The sequence below is a fragment of the Meriones unguiculatus genome, chromosome 7 (assembly GCF_030254825.1).
Source record: "Meriones unguiculatus strain TT.TT164.6M chromosome 7, Bangor_MerUng_6.1, whole genome shotgun sequence".
In the NCBI taxonomy this organism is placed as follows: domain Eukaryota; kingdom Metazoa; phylum Chordata; class Mammalia; order Rodentia; family Muridae; genus Meriones; species Meriones unguiculatus.
Window position 1 is genome coordinate 116,251,024 of NC_083355.1, and position 25,811 is coordinate 116,276,834.

At 50.3% G+C, this 25,811-nt stretch overlaps 1 protein-coding gene across 16 annotated transcripts in view; it reads left to right on the top strand.

The window, feature by feature from the left end:
• Klc1 (kinesin light chain 1) overlaps positions 1–25,811 on the top strand; it is a 48,307-nt gene that overhangs the window by 12,989 nt on the left and 9,507 nt on the right. The window contains exons 2-15 of one of the 16 annotated variants that reach the window (XM_060388228.1): positions 3,476–3,737; positions 5,306–5,536; positions 6,819–6,897; positions 7,678–7,903; positions 9,045–9,132; positions 9,613–9,714; positions 13,707–13,880; positions 13,961–14,060; positions 15,073–15,122; positions 15,207–15,274; positions 16,230–16,338; positions 18,384–18,521; positions 22,633–22,683; positions 23,292–23,841. In XM_060388228.1, the coding sequence (XP_060244211.1) occupies positions 3,477–3,737; positions 5,306–5,536; positions 6,819–6,897; positions 7,678–7,903; positions 9,045–9,132; positions 9,613–9,714; positions 13,707–13,880; positions 13,961–14,060; positions 15,073–15,122; positions 15,207–15,274; positions 16,230–16,338; positions 18,384–18,521; positions 22,633–22,665 (1,659 nt within the window). In that variant the 5' untranslated portion in view covers position 3,476 and the 3' untranslated portion in view covers positions 22,666–22,683; positions 23,292–23,841. Of the gene's footprint in view, positions 1–3,475; positions 3,738–5,305; positions 5,537–6,818; positions 6,898–7,677; positions 7,904–9,044; positions 9,133–9,612; positions 9,715–13,706; positions 13,881–13,960; positions 14,061–15,072; positions 15,123–15,206; positions 15,275–16,229; positions 16,339–18,359; positions 18,522–22,632; positions 22,684–23,291; positions 23,842–24,554; positions 24,686–25,811 lie in introns of those variants that run through there. The other 15 variants (XM_021655963.2, XM_021655966.2, XM_060388231.1 and 12 more) reach the window with 15 other exon arrangements.

The following is a 25,811-nucleotide window of genomic DNA, read 5'->3' on the forward strand; positions in this document are numbered from 1 at the left end:
AGCTGGTTCTTCCCATTCTGTGCTCCAGTCGTCAAACAGGTCAGCAGGCCTGCATGCCAGCAGCCTTCATCCTTTAATCTTTTTTTTTTTTTTTGAGATTTATTTATTTATGTATGTTAGGTATACAGCGTTTTGTCTGTACGTACATTTGCATAACAGAAGAGGGCATCGGATTCCATGGGTCTACAGTTACAGATGGTGGTGAGCCACTATATGGGTGCTGGGAATTGAACTTAGGACCTATAGAAGAACAGCTGAGTCATCCCTCCAGCCCCACACCCCTTAATCTTATGAGACTGAAGGGAGGCAGAGATCTGTTTTCAGCTGGTTGTGGTTGATGATGGGCTTCATAGGATCAGACAGGAATTCCCTGGCTGTCTGATCTGGGAGAAGAGGCCCTGCTACCACAGATGGTTTTGTAGTTAGGTTCTACTGGGAGGCTTGTAGATGTCTACTTGATTTTACTTTTTTTAAAGTTACTAAATTTTAAAGATTTTGTTGTGTTTTATGAGTATGAGTGTTTGGCCCGTATATATGTACACCACATACATGCAGTACCCATGGAAGCCAGAAGAATGTGGTAGATTCTATGGAATTGCAGGTAGAGATAGTTATGAGCCAATTTGTGAGTGCTGGGAACTGAACCCAGATTCTCTTCATGATCAAGTCCCATTTTATTTATTTATTTTTGAGAAAAGGTCTCATGTAGCCCAGGTTAGCTATGCTATGTAGCAAGGATGGCCTTAAATTTTGTACTTTCTTGCCTCCGCCTCCCAACTGTTGAAATTACCACTGTGTTGTTTCTGCAGTGCTAAGTTTCTAGACTTTGTGCTTGCTAGGCAAGGGCCCTACCAACCACATAATTCCCAGCCTTCAGAGCCCGCATTTTGTTGTGATCCGCTGACCTCCACTGTGCTCTGCAGGGTCCTGGCTGAGCCCCAGAGGACAGCGTCAGAAGCAGTGAGGGATGTAGCTGAAAGCTGCTGGCTAGGTGGAGGAGTCACTCTGGAGACGTCTCCAGACAGGAAAGTCAGTGTGAAGCAAAGAAAACAGTCTTTGGTCTGGGTGTAGTTGCGTTGCTAGAGCTTACATGCAGCCCAGGGTTTGATCTCTAACCCTGCAGCATTTCATAAGCTGAGCGTCCTGGTGCATGCTTGTAATGCCAGCCTGAGGGCAAGGACACTCCAGTGAGAGGATTTGAGTTTGAAGTCACCAGGGCTACATTGTGAGACCATGTCTCAAAAAAAGTAAATCAACACAACAGATGTAGGGTGGGGGACTGTTTACCAGGCACACACAAGGGCCTGGATTCTGTTTCCATCACTACAGACACAGGAAATTCCCACACTTAATTTTTTCATCAGTCTGGAATAAATTTTTATGGGTGTTGAGAGTGGAGTGCTACCTCCATGCTTTCCTGACAGACAGCTGCCTTAGCACTGTGTAGCAGCTTACTCGGCTTAGACGAGGAGGGACGTGGGCAGCTCAGTACACACCCCTCTGTGGTGACACGTGAGCCTGTGTTCACACTGCAGTGCCTGGTATGAATGTGGACATGGTCTGAGTGAGGCGTGCCTGTGCGTTCTGTGAGCTGAGAGCTTGGGGAATTGGAACCTTGGCAGCCTGTCCCTGCACTGTAGTATTTGCAGTGTCATGTGTGTCAAGAAGACATTTCATGTTTGCTTTATCTAAAGTAATTAGTTGTGGTTAGAAAAAGTTAAACTCTAGCCAGGCAGGCCTCAGATTCATAGCAACCTTCTTGCCATAGCCCCTGTGTGCTAGGGTTGTAGGCGCTAATGCTCATGCCTTAGTCGTATGTTAGAAAGATGAAATGAACTCAGACTTGGTATAATGCTTGAATTATTTTGCCTGGGAAAGATCAAACATTCATGTTTCATTATTGGGAAATGTAAATACCTTGCTATCAGAGGTAAGAAATGAGGAGAGAAGGCCCACATGTTTATATTCACGGGTTTAGTCCTGATGCCCTGCCCCTTTCTTTGCTCACGGGAACCTGATTACACCTACAGTTTGATCTTCATTAGAAGCTGGTCTTAAAACATCTCAGTCGTGTAGTAAAGTACACTATGTACCAGGACGAGGAGCCAGGAGAAGAGAGCACACTGTTTTCAGGGAGCTTCCGTCACGCTGGCCTGCATCCTCTCTTCCACCTGTACATTTACAACAGTGGCCTTACAGGCCGCATGCCAGATAAGCACACAGCAAGTTCACTAATGTGCCCTTGGGAAGGACTCTCTCTCTCTCTCTCTCTTTTTTTTTTTTTTTTGGTCCTTTCATTGTGTTCTGTCAGTGGAAGTTGAGTGTGCATCTGTGCGTGTACACAATCTTCTTTTTTTCCAGACAGGGTTTCTCTGTGTAACCCTGGCTGACCCGAAACTTGCTGAGTAGACCAGGCTGGCCTTGAACTCGGAGATCCACCTACCTCTGCCTCCTGAGAGCTGGAATTACAGGCATGTGCCACTACCGGCTGGTGCATATGAATAATTTTATGGCAATTGATTTTAAAAGCAATTTAGTTATCTTAACTGTGCCCCAAATAATTTTTCTGGAGAAACCGACAATATAGAAACTTGAGTCTATTCCTTGTTTTTGTTTTCATTCCTAGTGTTTAATCTATCTACTGCTTCTCTCCTTTCTTCATTAGCATCTGTCAGTCTGTTCATTTCCCGGAGGTACTCAGGGTTGTCTTTGTGATTCAGAAGGGATGGAGGTGGAGGCCCTGTTGTGTTTTTTTTTGTTGTTGTTGTTGTTTGTTTTGTTTTTTGTATCTTGAAACTGGGTTTCTCTGTGTAGCCTTGGCTGTCCTGGAACACTCTCTGTAGACCAGGATGGCCTTGAACTCACAGAAATCTGCCTGCTTCTGCCTCCTGAGTGCTGGGATTAAAGGCATGCACCACTACTGCCTGGTTTATAGTGGTTTTTTTTGTTTGTTTTTTTACATTTTTATTTATTTATTATGTATACAATGTTCTATCTGCATGTACACCTGTACACCAGAAGAGGGCACTAGATATCATTATAGATGGTTATGAGCCACCATATGGTGGCTGGGAACTGAACTCTGAATGAACCTCTGGAAGAACAGCCACCTCTTAACCTCTGAGCCATCTTTCCATGCCTGGTTTATAGTTTTTAAAGATCTACGTGTTTTTATTTATGTGTGTTGGTATTTTGCCTCTCTGTGTGTATGTGTATGTTTGTGTACTCCATGTGTATAGTGCCTGCAGAGGTGAGAAGAGGGCCTTGAATCCCCTGGAATTGTAGTTACAGATAGTTGTGATCTGACATGTGGGTGCTGGTAACTGACCTCAGGTCTTTGAGAACAAGTCTTTTTAACTGATGAGCCATCCCTCCAGCTCGGTGAAGTGGAATTTAAAATTGTCAGTGTTTGCTATTTAAAGATAAAACATCAGCAGAGGTTTTAGTGAAATGTCTGATTCTCTCTCCATTGTAGAATGTATGACAACATGTCCACGATGGTGTACATAAAGGAAGAGAAGCTGGAGAAGCTTACGCAGGATGAAATTATTTCTAAGACAAAGCAAGTGATCCAGGGGCTGGAAGCCCTGAAGAATGAACACAACTCCATCCTGCAGAGTTTGCTGGAAACGCTGAAGTGTTTGAAGAAGGACGATGAGAGCAACCTGGTGGAGGAGAAATCCAGCATGATCCGCAAGTCCTTGGAGATGCTAGAGCTTGGCCTGAGTGAGGCGCAGGTACCGGTGGGCGCCACTTAGTCATGAATGTGCTCAGAGAGTGGGTGCGGGCTAGCACCCCGTCAAAACACGGCAACCCCAGGACCACAGAGTGTTTGAATAACTCGGACACAGAGATGAGGACAGGGCATGCATACATGTTCATGCTTCCCCGAGGACGTGCAGCCCAGTCAGTAAAGCTAGCTAAAATTCAGTGAACCGGCTGGTCAGTGGTGGCACATACCTTTGATCCCAGAGCTCGGAAGGCAGAGGCAGGCACGTGAGTTTGAGGCCAGCCTGGTCCACAGAGCAAGTTCCAGTACAGCCAGGGCTACACAGAGAAACCCTGTCTGGAAAAAGAAAACAGGAGGCAGACTTCTGGATCACCAGTTTTCTCTGTTAGAAAGTCACCACCTAAATTCCAGTTTAAAAGTTTATATCTTCACTCTGTTGCATTAGTTATAAACCTTCAGCTGTTCTCTTGTGTTGTATTATGCTGTACTGGGGAGGAACCCAGGACTTCATGCAAGCCTAACGTCTCCCCAAGTTGTTTGTTTTTATATACATCCATCTGCCTGCCTGCCTGCCTGCTGTCTGTTTATATCTGTCTATCTGTATCTGTTTATCTGCCTGTCTATCTATCTGTATCTGTTTATCTATCTATCTATCTATCTATCTATCTATCTATCTATCTATCTATCTATCTATCTATCTAGGTATGCATGTATCTGTTGTGATAGGGTCTCTCTATGTAGCTGTGGCTGTCCTGGGACTCTGTGTAGTTCCAGGGTGACCTCAAACTCACAGAGATCTATCTGCCTGCCTGTGCCTCTGCTGGATTAAAAGGCATGCACCACTATGCCACACGTAGCTGTTTTGTGTGTGCGCGCGCGTTCCTGCCATGGCATGCACATGAAGGTTAGTGAACAACCATGGGAGCCCACCACATAGGTCCCAGGGACTGGACTCATGTCGCCAGGCTTGGTGGCAAGCTCCATCACACACTTGCCAGCCTCCAGTTCTGTGTTGAAAGGTGTTAGGTACGTGGATTTTTTATTTTCTTTTTTTGGCTTGGTAGTCATAGGTTTTAGTTAAGGAAGTAAGAACTCCTGTCTTCTGTTTTGTGTTATAGTTGGGAGGATGGCGACCCAGTTACTGTGCAGTGACCAGGATAGGCAAATACGTGCTCTGCAGGGCACAGCGGAGGCTGCCTTCCTCTGCTCTTTTTCCTTAGTACCATGAGGAGTATGCAGTACCTTTGGCAGTTGTTGGCAGCTGCAGAGGTTCTTCCCTTGCCTTACTGGTGAGGGCGATGTGCATGCTGCCCTCCCCAGCTCCACCTTTGCTCCTCACCTACCTGTGCTTTAAGCATCATGTACTCTCCTGTGGAAGGAAGCCCATGCAAAGGAGGCCCACTTTCAGCCACAGAGGAGATGTGTGTAACCCATAGAGGGTAAATAGGAATCCAGATCTTGTTTACTGAACACAGAGAAGCATGTGTGAATGTGCTTGGAGCTGCAAGCCCACGTGTGTGCTCCGGGCCCTTCCCCAGAGGCGCGCTGCAGCGTGTAAATGTCTTTCCTGATCAGGTGATGATGGCCCTCTCCAATCACCTGAATGCCGTGGAGTCTGAGAAGCAGAAACTGCGTGCTCAGGTTCGTCGTCTGTGCCAGGAGAACCAGTGGCTGCGGGATGAGCTGGCCAACACACAGCAGAAGTTACAGAAGAGTGAGCAGTCTGTGGCTCAGCTGGAGGAGGAGAAGAAGCACCTGGAGTTCATGAACCAGCTGAAGAAATACGACGATGACATCTCCCCCTCGGTGAGTGGCTTGTGCCACGGTTGGTACCCACTTCTGTTCAGGAAGTGCGGATAGGCAGTTTAAAAGCAAGTCTTAGCCAGGCAGTTACAGTAATCCTGTGCCTGTTAGCCCAGCGCTTTGGGAGGCACAGGCTTTGGGAGGAGAATTGTTACAAGTTCAAGGCCAGCCTGGTCTATCTAGTGAGCAGCGGGCCAGCCACAGCTATATACATAGCAAAGCCCTGCCTGGAAAGAATAGAGCAGTAAAAGCTAGTCTTTGCTTCAGCTAGGGAGTTTGCTGCTTAGTCCTTTTCCCAGGTTGCTTCTCCTCAGTGATGTGTGTGCTCAGGTCTGCTGGCTTGGCTTTCCAGCTGATGCCCCCTGCTTTCTCTTTTGTTCTTTGTGGGTATTTGCTAGTACTCTGGCTTCGCTTAGCTCAGTGTCTCTTGTTCTTTGTGGGTATTTGGTAGTACTGTGGCTTCGCTTAGCTCTTTGTCTCTTGGAGATGGAAATGGAGCTTTGCAGATGCTCTTCCCCTGGGCTGCGGCCCTGGTTCTCTTCCCTCTTTGGCCGTCGTTTATTTCTGTCCTTTGTCTTTCAGGGTCTTGGTGTCTTTGAAGGATGCATTATGCATCGCTATGGGAATGTTCTATGGGAGAGTTATCTCCAGAGGCACTGCTGCCACTCTCATGGTGATGTTCATTTCTTACCTGATTAGAATGTTCGTTCTCTTCCCTGTTGTCACTGCTTTTGCCTTGTGCACTGTGCAGGAATCTATTGAAGTTATGATGTAAAACTGACAGGTTTTTAGCTCATCTTGGGGCCCCTAATGTCCTCCACCATGGGCATGGGGCCTGCAAGCCCCACTATTGCTTTGGGGTTCTAGCTGCACCATTTTTTCCTGCTCACTGTTTCTTGATTTTTCACCCTCCTAGAACTTCATCTGAGCACAGTGGACGGATCTAAGGTCTAGAAATGCAGTCAGGGCCTGTCTTTCCCCGTATGGCCTACAGTTATGTTTCGTCAGTTCTGATCTAGCAAGCTCTCTTTGGTTGCTTTTATCTGTTGCTTTTGCTGGGGTGGGGTAGGTGTCAACCTCAGGCTCCGTGCAAGGTCGGCGGGCTTAGTGAAGGCACCGCTCTTTACTAACCTGACGGATAGGCTCGCAGCAGATGAGCATGCACGTACTTCTGAGAACGGCCTGTCCTGTCTGGTCTGTGGCAAATAAAAAGGATTTTCTGTTGAGGGACTTGCAGGTGGCATGTGAGCTCTGTGGAGTTCATGCTGCCCTGGCTCTCTCGTAGGAGGACAAAGACTCTGACTCTGCCAAGGAGCCGCTGGATGACCTCTTCCCAAATGACGAGGATGAGCCGGGACAAGGAAGTGAGTTGCTAGCTTGTGGTTGTCACTCTGCATGGTGCACAGCGCTGCTCCTTTCTCTCTGAGGACACCTCTGTCACGGTGTGCCGAGCCTGTGCTTAGCCTGTGTGATGGCTGGCTCTTCACTCACACACTGTCTAACATGATAGCCCAGGTGGCCTGGGACTGTTTTCTTTAGATTAAAAAAATTATGTGTGTGAGTGTTTCATTTGCATGTATGTATGTGCACTAGGTGGGTGCCTGCTGCCTACAGAGGTCAGAAGAGGGTGGAGAAGCCCTCAAAACGGAATAACAGCTGGTTGTGAGCTGCCTTGTGGGTGCTGGGAAGTGAACCCCAATCCTTTGCAGGAGCAGTAAGTGTGTGTTCCTAACCACTGAACTATCTTTCTAGCCCCAGACCTCAGACCCTTGTTTCTTCTGCCTCATCCTCTCCAATTCTGGGAGTAGAGGTGTGTGCTACTGTACCTGGGAGATTGCCTGTGTTTTCCCCAAACTTTAAAGTAGTTAGTGCGTGTTGGGATGTCAGTACATAGGCCAGAGCACAGTAAACAGACCTGTGGGTCTTTGCACGGCTAAAGAAGTTGGAGTTCTACCTACCCAGCTTTTCTTTGGTTTCTCGCCTGGAGGAATCCTATGATGTCAGTCTGCAAGATGCTGTCTGGGATGGGCTCTTTCTCCGGGGCTCGCTCAGGGATTGGCAGGAAGGTGTGAGTGAGCGTGCGCACTACCTGGGGTAGGATGCGGGCTGAGTGTTAACCGCTGTGCTGTGTGTCTCCTCTGCAGTCCAGCAGCAGCACAGCAGCGCTGCAGCCGCCGCCCAGCAGGGTGGCTACGAGATCCCTGCGCGGCTGCGCACGCTCCACAACCTGGTGATCCAGTATGCTTCGCAGGGCCGATACGAGGTAGCAGTGCCACTCTGCAAGCAGGCCCTGGAGGACCTGGAGAAGACTTCGGGCCACGACCACCCTGATGTGGCCACCATGCTCAACATCCTGGCCCTGGTGTACAGGCTAGTCCTTGGGTCACTGCACTGAGCTCTCTGAGGGCAGCTTTGAATCTGCCTGCTGCTGCAGGGTTTGACAGACCTTCTGGGAACAGCTTTCCAGCCTTGCCATCCACTTTGGACAGCCATCAGTTAACAGAGCATCAGTGTGGTGGCATGGCCCACAGCACCAGAGAAGGCGCTGCCTGCAGCCGCTGGGCCAGCTCCTCCTGAGTAGTCATTTATGCCCTCCTCAATGACCGACTTTTTTTTTTTTTAATCTGTTTTGTTTTGTGTGTATGAGTGTTTTGCCTGTATGTGTCTGTGCACTGGGTATGCAATGCCCTTGGGGGTCAGAAGAGGCCTTTGGGTCTCCTGGAACCGCAGTTACAGGGGATGGTGAGCCACCCATGCATTCTCTGCAGGAGCAGGTGCTCCTAACTGCTCAGCCATCTCACCAGGACATTTTTGACACTTTGATATGCAAATGAAGCCCTCTGAGCATTCTCCAAAATTTTGTATTTTTTTCCCCCTTTGGGATAATCTCCTAAAACAGGTTTTTATAAACCTTTGATGGTTCTGTCCAACTGCTTTTTAGAGGGTTGGTGCCCTTTCTGCTCCTGCCACAGTTCTCTGTGTGGGCAGTATTGGTCATTTCCTCCTCCTTGTCAGTAGGCTAGAGAAGTAGTTTCAATGTGTATTTTTTTGAGTGTATATTTTAAGTCATCTGCATTCTCCTCTGAATTTTATAATGTCTCTTTTTCTTGTTGGATTTTACAGTGCTCTAAATTTTTTATTTTTAATCTTATTTTTAATTTTTATTTAAATTTTTATTTTTAATCTGAGTTTCCTGGTGGGCTTCAGTCTCACCCTGCTGGGCCTGGTCCCTGAGTCCCTGACTGAGCAGGTCTAGGGCAGGTGTGAGTCTCTGCTGACTTCTGGCTTCAGTTGACATTCTTTGTGATCCGCACGTAGGCTCTGTCCACTGCTCTGGACTGACTCCCTCGGTCAGCACTGCAGGGAGTTTCAAAATTTCTTTTCAAAAGGTTCAGGCTGGGTTGTGGTAGAGTAAAGCTTTGCATGCTTGAACCCTGGGGCTCAGTCCTCAGTCTCAGTAGTGGCTGGCAACTTAGTGGCCTCTAGCTGATCACGGAATGTCTCTCTTTAGGGATCAGAACAAGTACAAAGATGCAGCTAACCTGCTGAACGACGCCCTGGCCATTCGTGAGAAGACCCTGGGCAGAGACCACCCCGCGGTGTGTATACCTGCTTCTTCCAGCCCTTTACATTTTATTTTCCCCGGCTCATCCCAGTGTCAAACTCAACAGGGAGGGTCTGAGAGCCACCTGGCCCCAGATGGCACCGGCAGGGCCTGCTCAGGTAGTGACACGCTCACATACTCCAGTCACTTCTGCTTTTAAAGTCACCTCCTCAGATCACTGGCTCACTTGGCTTTGATCCAAAATCAAATTGCATGCCCTGCTCTAGATTTGTTCAAGAATTTGTGTTGTCTTCCTAAAGAGTCTGGTCACATCTGCACATAGGTCTGTTTTGGTTGCCTTTGTGACTTTGAGAAAATTGAAGAATCAAGATCCTGCTGCTTTGTTTCATTTCAGTGATCTGTTTGTAGTGTACCCTCTGACGTGATGAGTGCATCCCCATGCGCGTGGGGAGGGTCTGGGACACCCCTTCGTGGCATTTCTTCCGTGGCTCACTGCGGCCTTCTGTCTTGGCAGGTGGCAGCGACCCTGAACAACCTGGCAGTACTGTATGGTAAGCGAGGGAAGTACAAGGAGGCCGAGCCGCTGTGTAAACGAGCCCTGGAGATTAGAGAGAAGGTGTGGGGCAGCAGTTTCTTGTTCACTGAAATTGAGGGGTGTGTGCATTTGAGTGCGTGTGCGTGCCTGTGTAAATGACAAAGTTTAAGGTTGAGAACAGCACAGTGATACGGTATTTTTTTAAATTATATTTTTATTTTTTTTAATATTAGTCACAGTCTACCCACATTGTATCCCAGCTGCAGCTCCCTCCCTCATCCCCTCCCAATCCCACCCTCCCTCCCTCCCTCATCCCCTCCCTGTCCCTCTCCAACTCCACTGATAGGGGAGGTCCTCCTCCCGTCCATCTGACCCTAGCCTATCAGGTCTCCTCAGGACTGGCTGCAGTGTCCTCCTCTGTGGCCTGGTAAGGCTGCTCCTCCCTTGGGGGGTGGGGGGTGGGGGAGGTCAAAGAGCCAGCCATCCAGTTCATGTCAGAGACAGTCCCCGCAGTGATATGGGAATACTATTTGCTTACTGACAGTAACGCCTGGAAAGGCAGAGAGCCCTGAAATGGAACCACCCATGTGGGAGTGTGTTATGGGTCGGGGCTTCCAGCATGTAGCTATGCTGCTCCTGTGGCTGATCAGAAAGGAGGTTCTGAGTGGCAGGGGGCAGCACGGCGTCTCTGCATTTCACTGGTGGTGTGTACTTGTTAGTAAAGATGCTTTATTTTAAGAAGTTTACTGTATTAACACCAGCACTCGGGAGACAGAGGCAGGTGGATCTTTGTGATTTAAAGTCAGCCTGGTGTGTATAGTTTCAGGACTCACTACACAGAGAGACCCTGTCTCAGACAAACAAAAGTAAGTTTACTGGAGCTGGAGAGATGGCTCAGCAGTTCAGAGTACTTGTTACTATTACGGAAGACTCAGGTTCAATTCCCAGGACCCACATGGTGGCTCACAGCTGTAACCCCAGTTGTAGGCGATCCAGAGTTTTCTTCTGGCTTCAGCGGGCATCAGGTGTGCATGTGGTGCACAGACACACATGCAGGCAAAACACTCATAACATGAGTAAATGTTGTTGTTGTTGTTATTTTTTATTTTTATTTTTTTTTTTTGAGACAGGGTTTCTCTGTGTAACCTTGGCTGTCTTAGACTTGCTGTTAGACCATTCTGGCCTCAAACTCACAGCAGTCAGCCTGCCTCTGCCTCCCTGAGCGCGCCACCATGCCCAGCTGGTAAATCTTAAATAACTATGTATTTCATTGCACGCCTTCCAGTGGTCCAGGCAGAAGGTTAGCAGAGTACTCAGGGCTACGGGCAGTTCTTGAGGAACAGACTGGCCCCAGCACACCAGCCTTTTTTCTCAGTGTGCGTTCGTTGAACACCTGTAGTTTCTGGAGGGATATAAAGAAGGTGGGGCCTTGTCTCTGCGACAAACAGTACAGCAAGTCTAGGGCCTCGGAGGAAATTCGTATTTGTTACAGGCTCCTAGGGTGGACTACAAACTGTGCAGGATGAATGGCTTGGTGGCTGAATGGCACAGTTCAGCTTGGTGTTTTCTTTTGCTTTAAGGTTGATCGATTGATTGATTGATTGATTTTTTTTTTTTTGAGACAGGTTTAAGATTGATTGATTGACAGATTGTTTTTTGTTTTTCTTTGTGTGGCCTTGGCTGTCCTGGACTCACTTTGTAGACCAGGCTGGCCTTGAACTCACAGCTATCTCCCTGCCTCTGCCTCCCTGAGTGCTGGGACTAGAGTGCGTGCCACCATGCCCCACTGGATTTATTTGTTTGTATTCTATGTATCTGAGTGTTTTGTTTACAAGCATAGATGTATACTGTGTGTGCACTTGGTCTCAAGAGACACCAGAAGAGGACACTGGATTCCTCGGAGCTGGAGTCACAGACCGTTGTGAGCTGCAGTGTGGGTGCTGGGAACTGAATCTGGGTCCTGTGCAAGAGCAGCTAATGTTCCCAACCACTGAGCCATCTCTCTAGCCTCAGCGTGGTGTTTCTTAAAGTTGTTTATTAGTGATACTGGGAGTGGTCATTTAATTTTGAGCCATATGCAAGGATTATTAAATGTATAGCTATTTCAAAATTTTTATTTGATTTTTTTTCACTTTATTTTATGTATGAGTGTTTTGTCTGCATGTATGTCTGTGTATCACATGCATGCAGAGTACCCTCAGAGCCCGTGGAACTGAAGGTCCAGATGGTTGTGCACTACCATGTGGCTGCTGGAAATAAAACCCAGGTCCTCTGCAAGTGTTGTTAACCACTGAGCTGTCTCTCTAGCCCCTAGATAATCTTTATTTTATTGTGCAGTCACCTGCTTATTTATGAAAGGAAAGTGTCAGATTGTGTGGGCTGGGGTCAGAAGCAGCGTAAGCATAGAGAGGGATCTAGATTAGAAGACCAGTTCAGCCAGCACTTGGCACATGACTGTGCTCTGAGTTCTTGAGGGGCTAAGGGGGCTTCTCTGTTAACTCCAGAACCCCAATACTAGTCTGGAGAAAACAGCAGAGCCTCTTCCAAAATGCCAAGTTTATTCCAGTGCTGTATGCAGATCCCTGCCGGCAGGAGCGCCCTCCCTTGATGAGCTGGGCCCGGGGGTGGGGGGTGGGGGGTGGTCACCTGTGGGATAGAGCCGCAGGAGGGGAGGGACAGGCTCCTTCCTCCAGCCCTGCGTCAGCTCAGGGAGACCTTGGGTTTGAACTAAATCTTGGCTAGCTGACTTGACAGGCTCAGAGGCAGGGAGAGGTGGAGAAGACGTTGGCAGTGTGTTCGAGTGAGGCGCAGTGCTGAGCGGCCAGTGCCTGGCCAGTGTTTTTGCTGTTATTTATTTATTTATTTATTTAGCCTGAGGTGTTTCTCTGTGTAGCCTTGGCTGTCCTGGAAATCACAGATACCCTCCTGCCTCTGCCTCCCGAGTGCTGGGTCTGAAATTCTGCAGCACCAACCCGGTGCTTGACCAGGTTCTGGAGGGAGTTAAGTGTGAGTTTGTTCTTCCGTCTGTGCCAGCCACCTCTCTTCTTTTTCCTTCTTGCTTTTTTGTTTTTGTCTTTCATTTTTGTTTTTGAGACAAGGTTTCACTGTGTGGCCTTGGCTGTCCTGCTTTGTAGACCAGGGTAACTTCAAACGCATAGAGATCTGCCTGCCTTTCCCTCCCTGAGTGCTGGGGTCACAGGTGTGTGCACCATGACTGGAAACCAGCCACCATTTCTAAGGAGGAGGAGGAAGGAAAGACAAAACTCCTGCTTTCCTGACTTTGACTCTAGGGAAAGGATCAGTGGGCAGGGTGATTATGGTGGTGAGACTTGCTGGAAAAGGATGGTGGGTGTGTTTATGAGGCAGTCCTGGGGAAGTGGGGAAGGCTGCAGTGTGAGATGCAGGAATAATGCACGGAGGTCCTGGGTGTCTGTAGTAGCGGGGCTTCGGGGAGCACAGCAAGCATCTGCGATGGAGCACTTGAATTCTGGTAATCAAAGCCTGTGAACCGCTTTCTTAGCTTCATGGCGTGCTCCACTGTGGCACCTGCCACGGATTACACAAGCTGCTGAGGGCTGTGGAGGCTCATGCCTGTAATCCCAGCCCCTGAGAGGCTGAAGCAGCACTAGCCTGGGCTAAATAGCAAGTTCCAGGCTAGCGTGCACTACAGAGTGAGACCGTGTCTCAAAACAAACTAACAAACACCGCCTCGTGCACACCACCCCCCAAAAGAGCCAGGTGTGGTGCTCAAGCTCTTGGGGGGCAGAGGAGCAGAGTCTGAAGTTCAAGGTCATCCCTGCTACATAGTGATATGCTCCTACCCTGAAAAGAAACAAGTTAAGGAAAGGAACACAGAACCCTTTCCCTCCTTCAAGGTGAGGTCAGTGGGCTCCAACTAGTCTGTAGTGATGTGGCATGGGAGTCTGAGTGTGCCCAGTGTACATGTGGGGCAAGGTGAGTGCCGCCCTCTGCCAGGACGGTAGACAGTCAACAACAACAACAACAACAACAACAATAATAATAAAAAATAATAAGAAGTGGTGCTGTTTCTGAGTCACTGTCTTTAACCCCAGGTTCTGGGAAAGGATCATCCTGATGTTGCCAAGCAATTAAATAACTTGGCCTTGCTGTGCCAGAACCAGGGCAAGTATGAGGAGGTGGAGTATTACTACCAGAGAGCCCTGGAAATCTACCAAACAAAGCTTGGGCCTGATGACCCCAATGTGGCCAAGACGAAGAATAACCTGGTATGCTCTATGTGACTCGCCTGGAGATGACAACTGCGGTGTTTCTGTGTGAGGGTGCTGATACTGTGCTTTATTTGAAGGCCTCCTGTTATCTGAAGCAAGGGAAGTTCAAACAAGCGGAGACTCTGTACAAGGAGATCCTCACCCGTGCGCACGAGCGGGAGTTTGGTTCTGTGGATGGTAAGCAGTCTTCTGAGCAAATGTATTATCGTGTTAGTAAAAAGAATGGTTTCCAATTCAAACTTGGCTGAAATATCTAAAGGATTTTCTCTCTCTCTCTCTCTCTCTCTCTCTCTCTCTCTCTCTCTTCTCTTTTTAAGATTTATTTATTTGAGTGTCCTGTCTGCATTTACATCTGCCAGAAGAGGGAATCAGTTCACATTATAGATGGTTGTGAGCCACTATGCGGTTGCTGGGAATTGCTCTGGGAGAGCAGCCAGTGCTCTTAACCTCTGAGCCATCTCTCCAGTTCCCGAGCAAGGCAATTTATAAAAGAAAGCATTTAAAACCTTGCAGTCACTGACAGCCTTAGAAGTCAGCTGCCCAGGGGTTACTGTGTAGCCTCAGCTTTCCTGAAGCATAGCAATCCACCTGCCTCTGCTTCCCAAGCGCTGGAACTAAAGTGTGCACCACAGGTCACTCCAGCCGTCTCTGTTTCTCTGTATCTTTTCTTCTTCTTCTTCTTCTTTTTAGATTCTGTCTGTCTATCTATCTATCTATCTATCTATCTATCTATCTATCTATCTATCTATCTATCTATCTAATGGATGAGTGCTTTACCTGCATGGATTCCTCATATTACAGACGGTTGTGAGCCACCATGCCACCATGTGGTTGCTGGGAATTGAACTCAGGACCTCTAGGAGAGCAGACAATGCTCTTAACCTCTGAGCTATCTCTCCAGCCCTCTTTCTTTTCTTTCTTTCTTTCTTTCTTTCTTTCTTTCTTTCTTTCTTTCTTTCTTTCTTTCTCTCTCTCTCTCTCTCTTTCTTTCTTTCTCTCTTTTTTCTTTTTCTCTCTTTTCTTTCTTTTCTTTCTTTCTAAAGGGTTTCTCTGTGTAATAGCCATAGAACTCACTCTGTAGACCAGACTGGCCTAGAACTCAGAGATCCACCTGCCTCTGCCTCCCAAACACCACCACCACCTGACTGGTTTTCTCATTCCTCAACTTTGATTGTTTTTTCTTCCTTAGATGAAAACAAGCCCATTTGGATGCACGCAGAAGAAAGAGAAGAGTGCAAAGTAAGGCTGGGCTGCCTTGAGGGGCCTTGTGAGTTGATATACTGTAGTGTGTCTTTACTCATTAAAATTCTCTGTCACAATTAGGGAAAGCAGAAGGATGGGGCATCCTTTGGAGAGTATGGTGGCTGGTACAAGGCCTGCAAAGTGGATAGGTAAGTCTGTGTGCCCAGAGGCCAGACAGCAGGGAAAGACGGCGCTGGGCCAGATGTTAAAAGTCTAGTCCCATAGCCCCTGTTTCCCTTAAGTTCTAGTTGCAGACATGATTGTTGAGCTGCTGAGATGGCTGGGAGCATTGAAGCCTGGGAGCTGACATAAGCACAAACTTTGACCTCCCCAGGAGGCTTATCCGCAGGTGTGCCTACACACACTGATAATAACAATGAGTAGTAAAATAAAGTAAAAAATAAAATCCAGGCATGGGAAGACATACCTCTAACCCCAGTACTTGAGAGGCAGATACAGAAGGATCTTTTGAGTTTGAGGTTGGCATAGGGAGTTTCAGGCCAGTCAGAGCTGGGGTGTGAGGCCCTGTCTCTAAAACAAACAAACAAACAAACAAACAAACATAAAAACCTGGCTGTTTCCTCGGTCAGTGAGCTCGCTCCAGCAGGTGGGTGCTGGCCAGCACTCCTTTTTATTGACAAGCACCTAACTGAAGGAGCTTAGCTGAAGGGGATACTTCAGGAGCAGCTGCCTGAGGCACAGTGCAGCACACTTAGCATGTGTGTGGAGCTGGAAGCCAGCCCTTAGCACGCCTATCTGCACAGGGGGATGATACACCCTGGCTGTTGGAGGTGAGTGTGAGCACACACGATGCCTGTGCTCCGTGTGCCCTATACTTCTGCTGGCCGAGAAGCCTGCTGCAGTTCCCTAGTGTTGGCTTCCTTTCTTTAAGACTCAGTATCCTCCTCACATCCATCAGGAAAATGTATTAGCTGACAAAAAGCCCTGTCCTCCATGTACTGCACCAGAGCACACTGTGATGCGGACTGCTGCCCAGCATCCATGCCCGTCAGACGAAGGGTTACCACACACCACAGCCTTGCTGTTGATGAAGCTGTCACGAGATTTGTACTTAGTGGTTCTGTGTTGTGTGCATTCTTGCAGTCCTACCGTCACAACCACTTTGAAAAACCTTGGAGCACTTTACCGACGGCAGGGGAAATTTGAAGCTGCGGAAACACTGGAAGAAGCTGCCATGAGGTCACGTAAACAGGTGTGCCCGTCGCTTCTGTCAGCTGCTCTGTCGGAAATGTGGCCTTATATGTGGCTGTTACTGAAAACTTTATTGGGCTTAGTCTCTGTGAGGACTGCAGGAAGAAAGGATTTATTATTTATTTTGGAGACAGGGAATTGCTCTGTAATGCCATCTGGTCATACATGTATACACACAAAGAAAAAATTTTAATGTAAAATACCTGGATTTGGGGTCTGAGTGTGCTGGCACAGGCCTTTAATCCCAGGCTTTGGGAGGCAGAGGCAGAACAATTTCTGCAGAGAGGTGCAAGGTTTGTGGGCAGCCTGGGCTACATAGTGAGTTCCAGGCCACTCAGCCCTACATAGTGCGACCCTGTCTCAAAGACCTAACAAAACCAAACCAGCTAACCAAACAAACCCCCAAACTCCCGAAGAAACAATGAAAACAGAGTAGAGCATGGGTTTATTGGGTGTGGTGGGTCACATCCCTTTCATCCCAGCACTGGGAGGCCAGCCTAGTCCTACAGAGCGAGTCCTCGGACAGCCTGGGCTATACAGAGAGACTATGTGTCTATAAAACAGAAGCACAGGTTTCAGTGTGGCCTTTTTGTGCACTGTGTTGGGTGTTTTGGTTGCACTCAGCACTCAGCACCCTCTCACATCATGTTTGTGGTAACATAATTGTATTCATCTAAAGTGTGCAAAGGGGCTGGGCATGATGGCCTCTCAGTACCCGGTGCTCAGTACTCAGGTGCTGAGTCAAGAAGATTAACCTTTTTAAACCAACCTGCACTATAAGAGACCTTGTCAAGAAACTAAAAAGGTAAATGAAAAAGAAGGAAAGGTGAAAGGCCGGGAGTGCCCCTACGTGCTCACGGTTGGTGTGAAGTACTTTGAGTTGGGGCCAGCTCTCCTGGGACTTGGGGGATGGCGTCAGGCAGAGCCCTTGGTGCTGCCTGTGGTCCTGGGAGGTGGGTCAGGCAATATGTGGCCTGTCACCAGCTGTGTCTTCCCAGGAGTGGGCTCTGCAGCTAGGCCTTGCTCTAGATTGCAGGCTGAGGTCTAGCAGGGGGAGCTGCAGGGAGAGCTCTCGGAGGTCCAGAGGAAGGGTGTGAGTGCTCCCCTCAGGACGCTCTCCAACAGGCAGCCGCAGAGGCTCTGAGCAGAAGACAGCTTCTGTGCCTCAGGAGTGTCGTGTCACACAGCAGGGCAGGATGTGGGCATGTGCCAGGGTTGTTGTCATCGTGGCTTTTTGAGACAGATTATCTCGGTTCCTAGGCTGGTCTCAGACTCCCGCTGAGGTTATCCTCGAGCCTCTGACCTTCCTGCCATCTCACAGTGAGGTGCAGGCATGCACCATCAGGTCTGCTGTGCGCTGTGTGCTCCCCTGGTGTGCATGCTGGGTCCAGTTAGATATTTCCAGCCCCATTCGTCGAGCCACCTGCTTGTGTTTGGCCTTACCTGGAGTTTAGTGTGTGCTTATAGCACTTGTTTTAAGTACAAGGCCTGAGGTAGCCAGGCTGACCTTGAACTCATCACCCTCCTGTGCTGCTTTCTGAGTGCTGAGATTACAGGCATGGACCATCACAGCAGCTTGCTTACACAGAGTACAGCTGCAGTCAGTCCTGTGTGTAAGCTCCTAATTTGGGTGATGCAGACGTACATAAGGCAGACCCCTCCCTGTGACCCTAGGAAGCCTGAAGCCCATTCCCAGGAAGCACTGAGCAGAGTTTGTCCTGGTAGCTTAAGAATCGGTGCATCTGGGGCCTGTGAGGTAGTGAGGGCTCGGTGGGTAAAGCTGCTTGCTCTGGGAGGTGGCACCGAAGACTCCCACAGACCTGCAGGAGGGTGGAAGGAGTGACCCGCCTGACGCCACAGTGCCCTGTGACCTCTTCCACCCAACCCGTGCCTGCAGGCGCCCAGGAACAAACAGTGACAGAATAAGTAAAGATTTGGCTCTGTCTAGTCAAGCTCGGGCACCTGAGAAGTCTTCTGAGGTAAGTGCTAATGCGTCACCGTTCTCCCCTGCCTGGCTCACAGGGTCTTGACACTGTTCACAAACAGAGAGTGGCCGAAGTGCTAAATGACCCTGAGAGCATGGAGAAGCGGAGGAGCCGGGAGAGTCTCAACGTGGACGTGGTCAAGTACGAGAGTGGCCCTGATGGAGGGGAGGAAGTGAGTATGAGCGTAGAGTGGAGTGGGGTAAGTACAGCACGCAGCTGGCTGCGCTCGGGACTGCCGGCCTGCCCCCAGCAGCACTTGCTGGCTGTTCTGTCTCACGCTAGACCCTCCACTTTCCGCAAACTAAGCATCAGGGAAGCTCTCTGTAAGTTCCTAACTTCTGCTAATACTGAAGCTGTAGTGCTTGTAGTTGTCTTCCTGAGGCCACACCAGCTGACGGGCCTCTGGTAGAGCATGTGTGCATGCTGATTGAGCGTCCTGGCTGTGTAAAGCCCAGGCTAGACTCTGGTTCCCGTAACCTAGGGATGGGTGTGGCTGACAGCTAACTAGCTTTCCTAACCTGCCCATTTCCCTGCTAACTCAGAGCCCCTGGCAGCACTCAGGAGGCCACCCTGGGGCTGCGAGAGAGCCTGGAGGGGTGATGCTGTTTAACTGGACCTGCTTTTCACGGCCTCAGGGCTGTCCTGTCTGCCTTGGCGGGCCTAAGCCCACACTGCCACTTGACGGGTGTCCCAGCCTTTTGGCTTAGAGCCACCTGCTTGTGTATGGAGCCAGTGGGCTTCAGAGTTCACGTGGGCCTGCTCCCACAGCAGGCCTCTCCACTGCTTCCCACCTCGGGTCGTGGGCGGCATGTGGCCTTCAAGTGGGTTTCTGTAATGTGCTGAAGACTCGTCTGCTGCACGGGTGTCTTTAGCCCTTTCTTCAGGGAGAGCGTGGGGGATCCTGCAGGCCAGGCACACCACTGTGCTGGAGCTCCCGTGGGGCTGTGGCTGGCTGTCCTAGTGTGGCTTTGTCAGCTGTCGCTCGGGACTTTCTCACAGTCTATCCTGCTTGTGGATTGGTTGGCTCTAGAATTTGCTTAGCTGCAGCTCTGGGAGGAGCCAGCGTGTTGACTAAACGTCATGTGACCTGTTGGTAGCCACATCCCAGGCCATCCTCTAGGGTGATCTAGCAGCTTTCTTGTTTTGAACTTTCCTGTGCCAGGACAGCCAGTCAGCATCCACTTTACTGTTGAGCATTGTTGGGCCTGGTCCCAGGCTGCAGCACAGGTCTGGGGGTTCCTGCCCGTGCCTGTCCTGTCCTGCCCGAGCTATCCACTGCACTTACTGTCCGCCCCACTTCCTGCATGCTTGTCCAGAGGGCCTGTCCTGCTTGGTGGCCAGTGGCTTGCTTACAGATTATAATACTCTTGTGACGTTCTGGGAGAGCGCTCTCCTGAGACAGTATTTCTAGGTCTGTCTGTATGTGAGTCCTGTGCCAGTGACATTGTCAACAGTTCAGCAGCTCACACCCCGCCCTGGACACTCATGGAGGAGGTGGCAATGCCTTTACCTGCAGAAAGGGAGCCCTCAGAGTGCGAGTCTTTTCTGTCATGCTGCTGCCTTCCACTCTGTGTGTGTGTGTGTGTGTGTGTGTGTGTGTGTGCATGTTTGCATGTGTGTTCGCTGGCGTGTGTGTAGGTGTGTGTGTGTCCACGAATGTGAGTACACACATTTAGGCTAGAGAGCTAACTCTCCTTCATGTTTGTTAGGCAGATTGAGCTGTCTACAGCCTTGTTTCTTTTGAGTCTCAGTGGGTAGCTCAGGCTGTCCTTGTACTTAGTGCTAGCCTCCTGCCTCAGCCTTCTGGGTGCTGGGAATACGGGTGTGCACAGCACGCCTAGCTTAAACTTAAACTTGGTTTCATTTGACACTATTGGGTATGATTGTAGGGGCTTCCACATGCTAGGCAAAGCCTTTTCCTCTGAGCCGAGTCACATCCCTCCTCATCCATTCATTCGTTCATTCACTCGTTCTTACGCAGCCCTTGCTGGTCTGCAGCTTGCTGTGTACACCAGTCTGGCCTTGAACTCACAGAGAGCCGCCTGCCTCTGCCTCCTGAGTGCTGGGATTAAAGGCAGTTGCCATTGCTGCTTGGTTTACAATTATAATTTTTAAGGAAAAGATTTCAGTGCTCTTGAAACTACTGGAACTGCCATCTTTGTTGTCTGGGGTGACTTCAGCTTTAGCCAGTGTGTCACAGGGTCAAGATAACGGGCGATTAACTCACAGGAGTGAAAGGAGTCCCCTTTTACACAGACTCAGGGCTTCTCAGTGCTCAGAGGTAGACTTTAGAGCTTGATGGTGAGGCAAGCTTGCTAGGTATTGGCCGCCCTGCGGGTGCCTGGCTGTGTGCTGGTGAGGAGCTAGGGCGTGAGGACATGGCGGGCCTCTGTTTTGCAGCAAGCCAGCATGGGAGTGCAGCTTGTCCTCTTGAGCTTACATCATGGTGATGGTGACCACACCTCCTGAGAATGGGGCTCCCTCAGGCTTCCTGAGGTGCCTGGCGTGGCTCCAGCAGGCCAGTCTCTAGAGAAAGCTGGTGCTTCCTGGCCACGCACTCTCCTCTAGATCAAAGTCAGTTTCCTGACCCAGCCCCTGTCTGTGTGATTCTGCATCTAGTGTGACGCGGGTGTCAGTCGTGGTCACTGGGTTCCAGTGATATGGAGCAACGGTGGACTGTCTTGTGTAAAGTCATCCTGCTGACAGGTGTCCTGGTGTTCGCACGTGCAGTACCAAATGGTTCAGTTCTCTGGGACAGAGCCCCCAGGACAGCCTCCATCTTTGCTGCCCCCTTTTCTTGGGGTCCCTCAGATGCAGCCTCTGCCCATCTCCTCTTATTTCACCTTGCTCTTGTGCTGAGATTCTCTAAGTGTGTGGATGTGTGTGCATGTGTGCGTGTCTCTGCGTGTGGCACGAGTGTGCGTGTGTGTCTGTGTGTGTGAGCAGCTGCATGCATTGCTTCAGGACTGGAGATTGAGCCGTACACGTGGAAGGGACGGGCTCCACAGCTGAGCCATACTCCACCCAGTTTGACTGTTTTGTTGGAGACAGGGTGGAGCCCAGGCTGGTCTCACATGCAGGCCCCCCTATGTTAATTTCCCGGGCCTGGGATTATGGGTGTGTGCCCTAGTGCCGGACTTCTACAGGTTGTTCTGTTTTTGGTTTTGCCCTGGCTGTCCTGCAACTCACTCTGTAGCCCAGGCTGGCCTCGAACTCACAGAGTTTGCCTGCCTCTGCCTCCTGAGTGCCGGCATTAAAGGAGTGCGCCACCTATTTTGGTTTTGAGACAGGGTTTCTCTGTAGATCCCAGGTTAGCTGGAACTGCTAGAGACCTTCATGCCTCTGACTCCTGAGCTCTGGAACTACAGGCGTGTGCCACCAGGCCTAGCTTGACCTTCACAAGGCTTGATGCACGGAAATCCTTGCTTAAGGGATGAGATACTTGTTAGAGAAGGATATAGCTGTTCAAAGAGGAATTTTATTTTGGGGAAGTCATGCTAACAAGGCAGCTGGAATATACTAAAAGAAGTTACACACCTACAATTTTATTGTACAAAGAGGACTCTTAAATCAGTTTATTATGTGATTTATTTCTGCTCAGAAACCCACTTTGAGAGCTTACAAAATGGCTGTGGGCAAAAAAAGGCATTTGCCACTCATGTAACCTGAGTTAATCCCCAGGATCCACATGGTGGGCAAGCTCTTCTCTGAATACTGTGGTGCACGTGCTAGTACGCACACACGATACGTGTAATTGAAAAGAGAAACCCACTTCCGGGCTCACGCAGTGTGCACGTCTTTTGTGGCGGTGTAAAGAAGTGTAGAATGCAGTGAGCCTCCACCGTGAGCCTCGCTGGTGGGCGTTAGTCACCAGCATCCGTCCCACCTGGGGTGCAGGTGCTGACGTCGTGTATGGGAAAGCCTGAGCCCAAGGAGGGGGCAACCTGCCACTCGAGGAGAACCGGGCCTGGCGCTGGCAGCCAGCTGCTCGCCCGTGGCCTCACCTGCTTCTCAAGCTGCTCTAGGTGGTGGTGGCTTCCAGGACCCAGCTGGAGTCTGTGTGCCCTGATGCCCTGTCGTGTGCCCTCAGCAGCTTAGAGAGAAGGGCGCTTACTGTAATGCATCAGAACCCAGGGGTGGGCACTGAGCCCCTTGTGGTGGGCACAGGGCCACGTGGGCAGTAGGGTCTGCTGTGTGGGAGCTGCAGAGCGCCTAGGGTCCTTCTCATGGCAAACAGTGGGAATTGATGTTTTCTTGTCCTCCTGGCATGCATGAGGCATTGGTAACAAGTTTTATTTTTCGTTTTAAAGATGAGAAAAATGAAGCTCGGGCTGGTTAAATGACTTGCTCAGCGTCCCATGGTGAGTGAGTGGGTGGGCCAGGCCCAGCTGTCTGTGTGCCTTTCAGATTCTGCAGACCCAGGAGGCCAGCTGTGGGAAGTGTTTTTGTTTGATCACCAACCGCATGCTTCAGATGTGCTGTCAGCTCTTAAAGTCACTGGGTCTTAAAGTTTCGAAGCTGTCTAGGATGTTAGTGTATGGGACAGAAAGTCTTCAGACTGCAGGGGTTTGTGACAGTTTAGAGAGAGCAGCTCTCAGCAGAAGAAGCTTAACTCTCTTCCACATTCAGCCTTTCCTTTGTCCCGGTGTTCTGCAGCACCTCGGACAGTTTCTCTCGGGCACAGTAACTTGTGAAACTTTCCGTAGTAAGTATGGAGGAGGTTTCTAACACCATGCTAGTATGTGCTTGGAGAAACGCTCATGTTCCTTCTTGACAGTTACCTGGAGGCTGCCTCAGTTCCCCGCATGCCCTGGGTCCTGGGCCGGCCTGGCCAAGCAGGGAGCACCTGGGTTGCTGAGCAGAGCGCTGCTGCTGATGTGTGACCTAGAAATACTGTGGAGCAGGCTTGGGGCGGGGCCTGCTGCGCCTGCTCCTGTGGCCTCATCTCTTCTCTCTTTCTGTCTGACAGGCCTAGCCCGGTGCCTCCCGCACTGCTCCTGCATGACGGGCGTGCCTCCTCCGGCCCTCCAGTGCTGCCCGCTGTGTCTAGCAGCCCCTAGGAGCTTGTCAGCCGCACCTCTGGGACTGGCCATTCCTTTCGGTGCTGCTGTCCTTTTGGGGTCTTGATTTCTGGATACATGTAGCTTTGCCAGATATGTACTTAGAAATATCAGCCGTGTTAATACGCCCATTTACTGTGTAACACACGAGTTAACAGTTAAGAGAGAGTAGCTGTCCTCCCTGCTGACAGGTGTAGCGTCACGCAGGGTGTTTACAGTGGCATGATAGTGACCTGTGCAGTCACTGAGTGCAGGAGTGAGGCATGTGCTGCACATCCCTGTCGTACGTAGAGGCCTGGCCGGCGCCCAGCACAGGGCCTCCCCAGGACACACGAGGTAGATTTGCTGTGTAGTCTTGGTGTGGAATTTTGGCAGTTCTGCTTTTCTCTACTAATCTCAAGTGCTCTGTGATGTGTATTCGTGTCTTTCTAACTTCTAATAAACTCACTCCAACTGACCGTGTCTGTGTCTGTCTGCTCTGCTCAGTTCTCCATCTTCTGGGATGCAGGCCTGGGAGGGGGGCTCTAGCAGCAGCGGGGTTCTGAGAGCCCCCAGGGGCCGTTCTGAAGAGTAACGCTGCCGTGCACATGGCTCCCACTCTGTATTTGATCTCGTGTCCAGACCCCGCCGGCATCTATAGCATGTGGGTTGGTTGTGGGAACAGCCGGCTGTGCTTCCGCTTCCCACAGGTACCTCAGGGCTTCTAGTGTTTGTATGAGAACGACCGTTTCATTAAAACTCCTGCAGCAGCTTTCGAGTTGCCATTTAAATTCACTGAAGGCACGCCTCTGTGCTGGGGAGATGCGACTGTCGTGGTGAGGCCTGGTGCCCTGGCTGATTTCCTGCCGGGTGTACACATGCTCACACATCATGGAATTACTTACACTTGGTTGCCAGGCTTGGAAGATGCCTGAGTTCTTGTGACCCTGTGCTGTCCCTTGTCCTAAGACGGTGGCAGCAGGCTCACTGTCCTTTGGCTGCTTCTGCTTGGTCTCTTCCTCTTCAAAGGATTCCCGATCATGGGTTGTTTTTAACGTGTTCTTGCACATGACAGTTGGTGGCGTTGGCAGGACTCACTTGCCAGCCAGTACCTGGCAGCAGTTGGGTCGTTGGGCTGAGCCTGGGGCAGGAGGGGACACCCCCAGCGTCACGCTTGTTCACATGTTTTTCAGGATGGCACTGGATCTTTAAAGCGCAGTGGCTCCTTTAGCAAACTCCGGGCTTCCATTAGACGCAGCAGTGAGAAGCTGGTTAGGAAGCTGAAGGGAGGAAGCTCGCGGGACAGTGAGCCGAGGAACCCTGGGTAACTATCTCCTCAGCGCGCCCTCCTCCCGTCAGCCCCGGTGCTGAGCCACGCCTCGGGCAGCCTTACCGGGGCTCAGCGGTGGTCCCGGGAGGGTTCAGGCTCTCTGCCTGCGGCTTTCCAGGGCAGGGGAGAAGCAGTTGGGAAAGCGGGCTGGTAGTGGCCCAGAGGGGATGGTGGAGTGCCTTGATTCTGCTCCGAAAGAGCCTTCTTGGTGACAAGGGGCAGTCTAGTCTTAGGACCCTGAGCCAGGCATGTTGGTTCATCCCTGTGACCTCAGGGTTTGAGAGGCCAGCATAGGGTGCAGTGACACTGTCTCAGTCAGGATGGGGCTGTGAAATGAACTAGGGCTTAAAGATACTGCCAACGGTGTCCTCTGACCTCCACACGTGTGTCTTGGCACAGGATGTATGTGCACACACACACACACACACACACACACACACACACACACAAACAATTAGAAAGAAAACCAGTCCGGGAAAGTGGCTTGGTGTGTCAAGTGCATGTAGCCCAAGCCCCAGGACTTGAGTCTGGACCCCAAGCGCTCATGCAGAAGGGGCACGTGATCACGTGTGTGCCCTGGGTGAGCCTGAGACAGCCGGATGCTGGAGGTGTCCTGCCAGCCAGTCACCAGAGCGGCGGCTCCAGGTTCAGAGACGGAGAGTGGTGGCAGGAGAGATGTGAGGAGGGCGTTGGTACTCCAGTCACACGCTATGTGCACACACACACACACACACACACACACACACACACACACACACTCAGAACTACGAACGCCACTCAGTGGCATGCATAGTGCACACCATCATTTCTTTCTAAGTTAACGTTGGCTTAACTCCTTCAGAACTCACCTTCCAGAATGAAAGCTGTGATCACACCAACTCAGCCAGGGACTGTGGGAATTTTAGTGAGGTTTGAGGTTTGTGACTTTGTTACAAGGAGCATCTGTAGACTTCACAGCTCTGGGCGTCGCTGGGTTTAAGGAAAGATAGAGAGTCACGGCTTTGAGCAGCGGTATCCGTGGTAGCATCCATGTGGTCTCCACAGGAGGGCTTCACGAGAGGCCTCTCCCGCTTCTGCTCCATATCAGGCCACCATGCCTTGTCCCTTTGTGCTGCCGGCT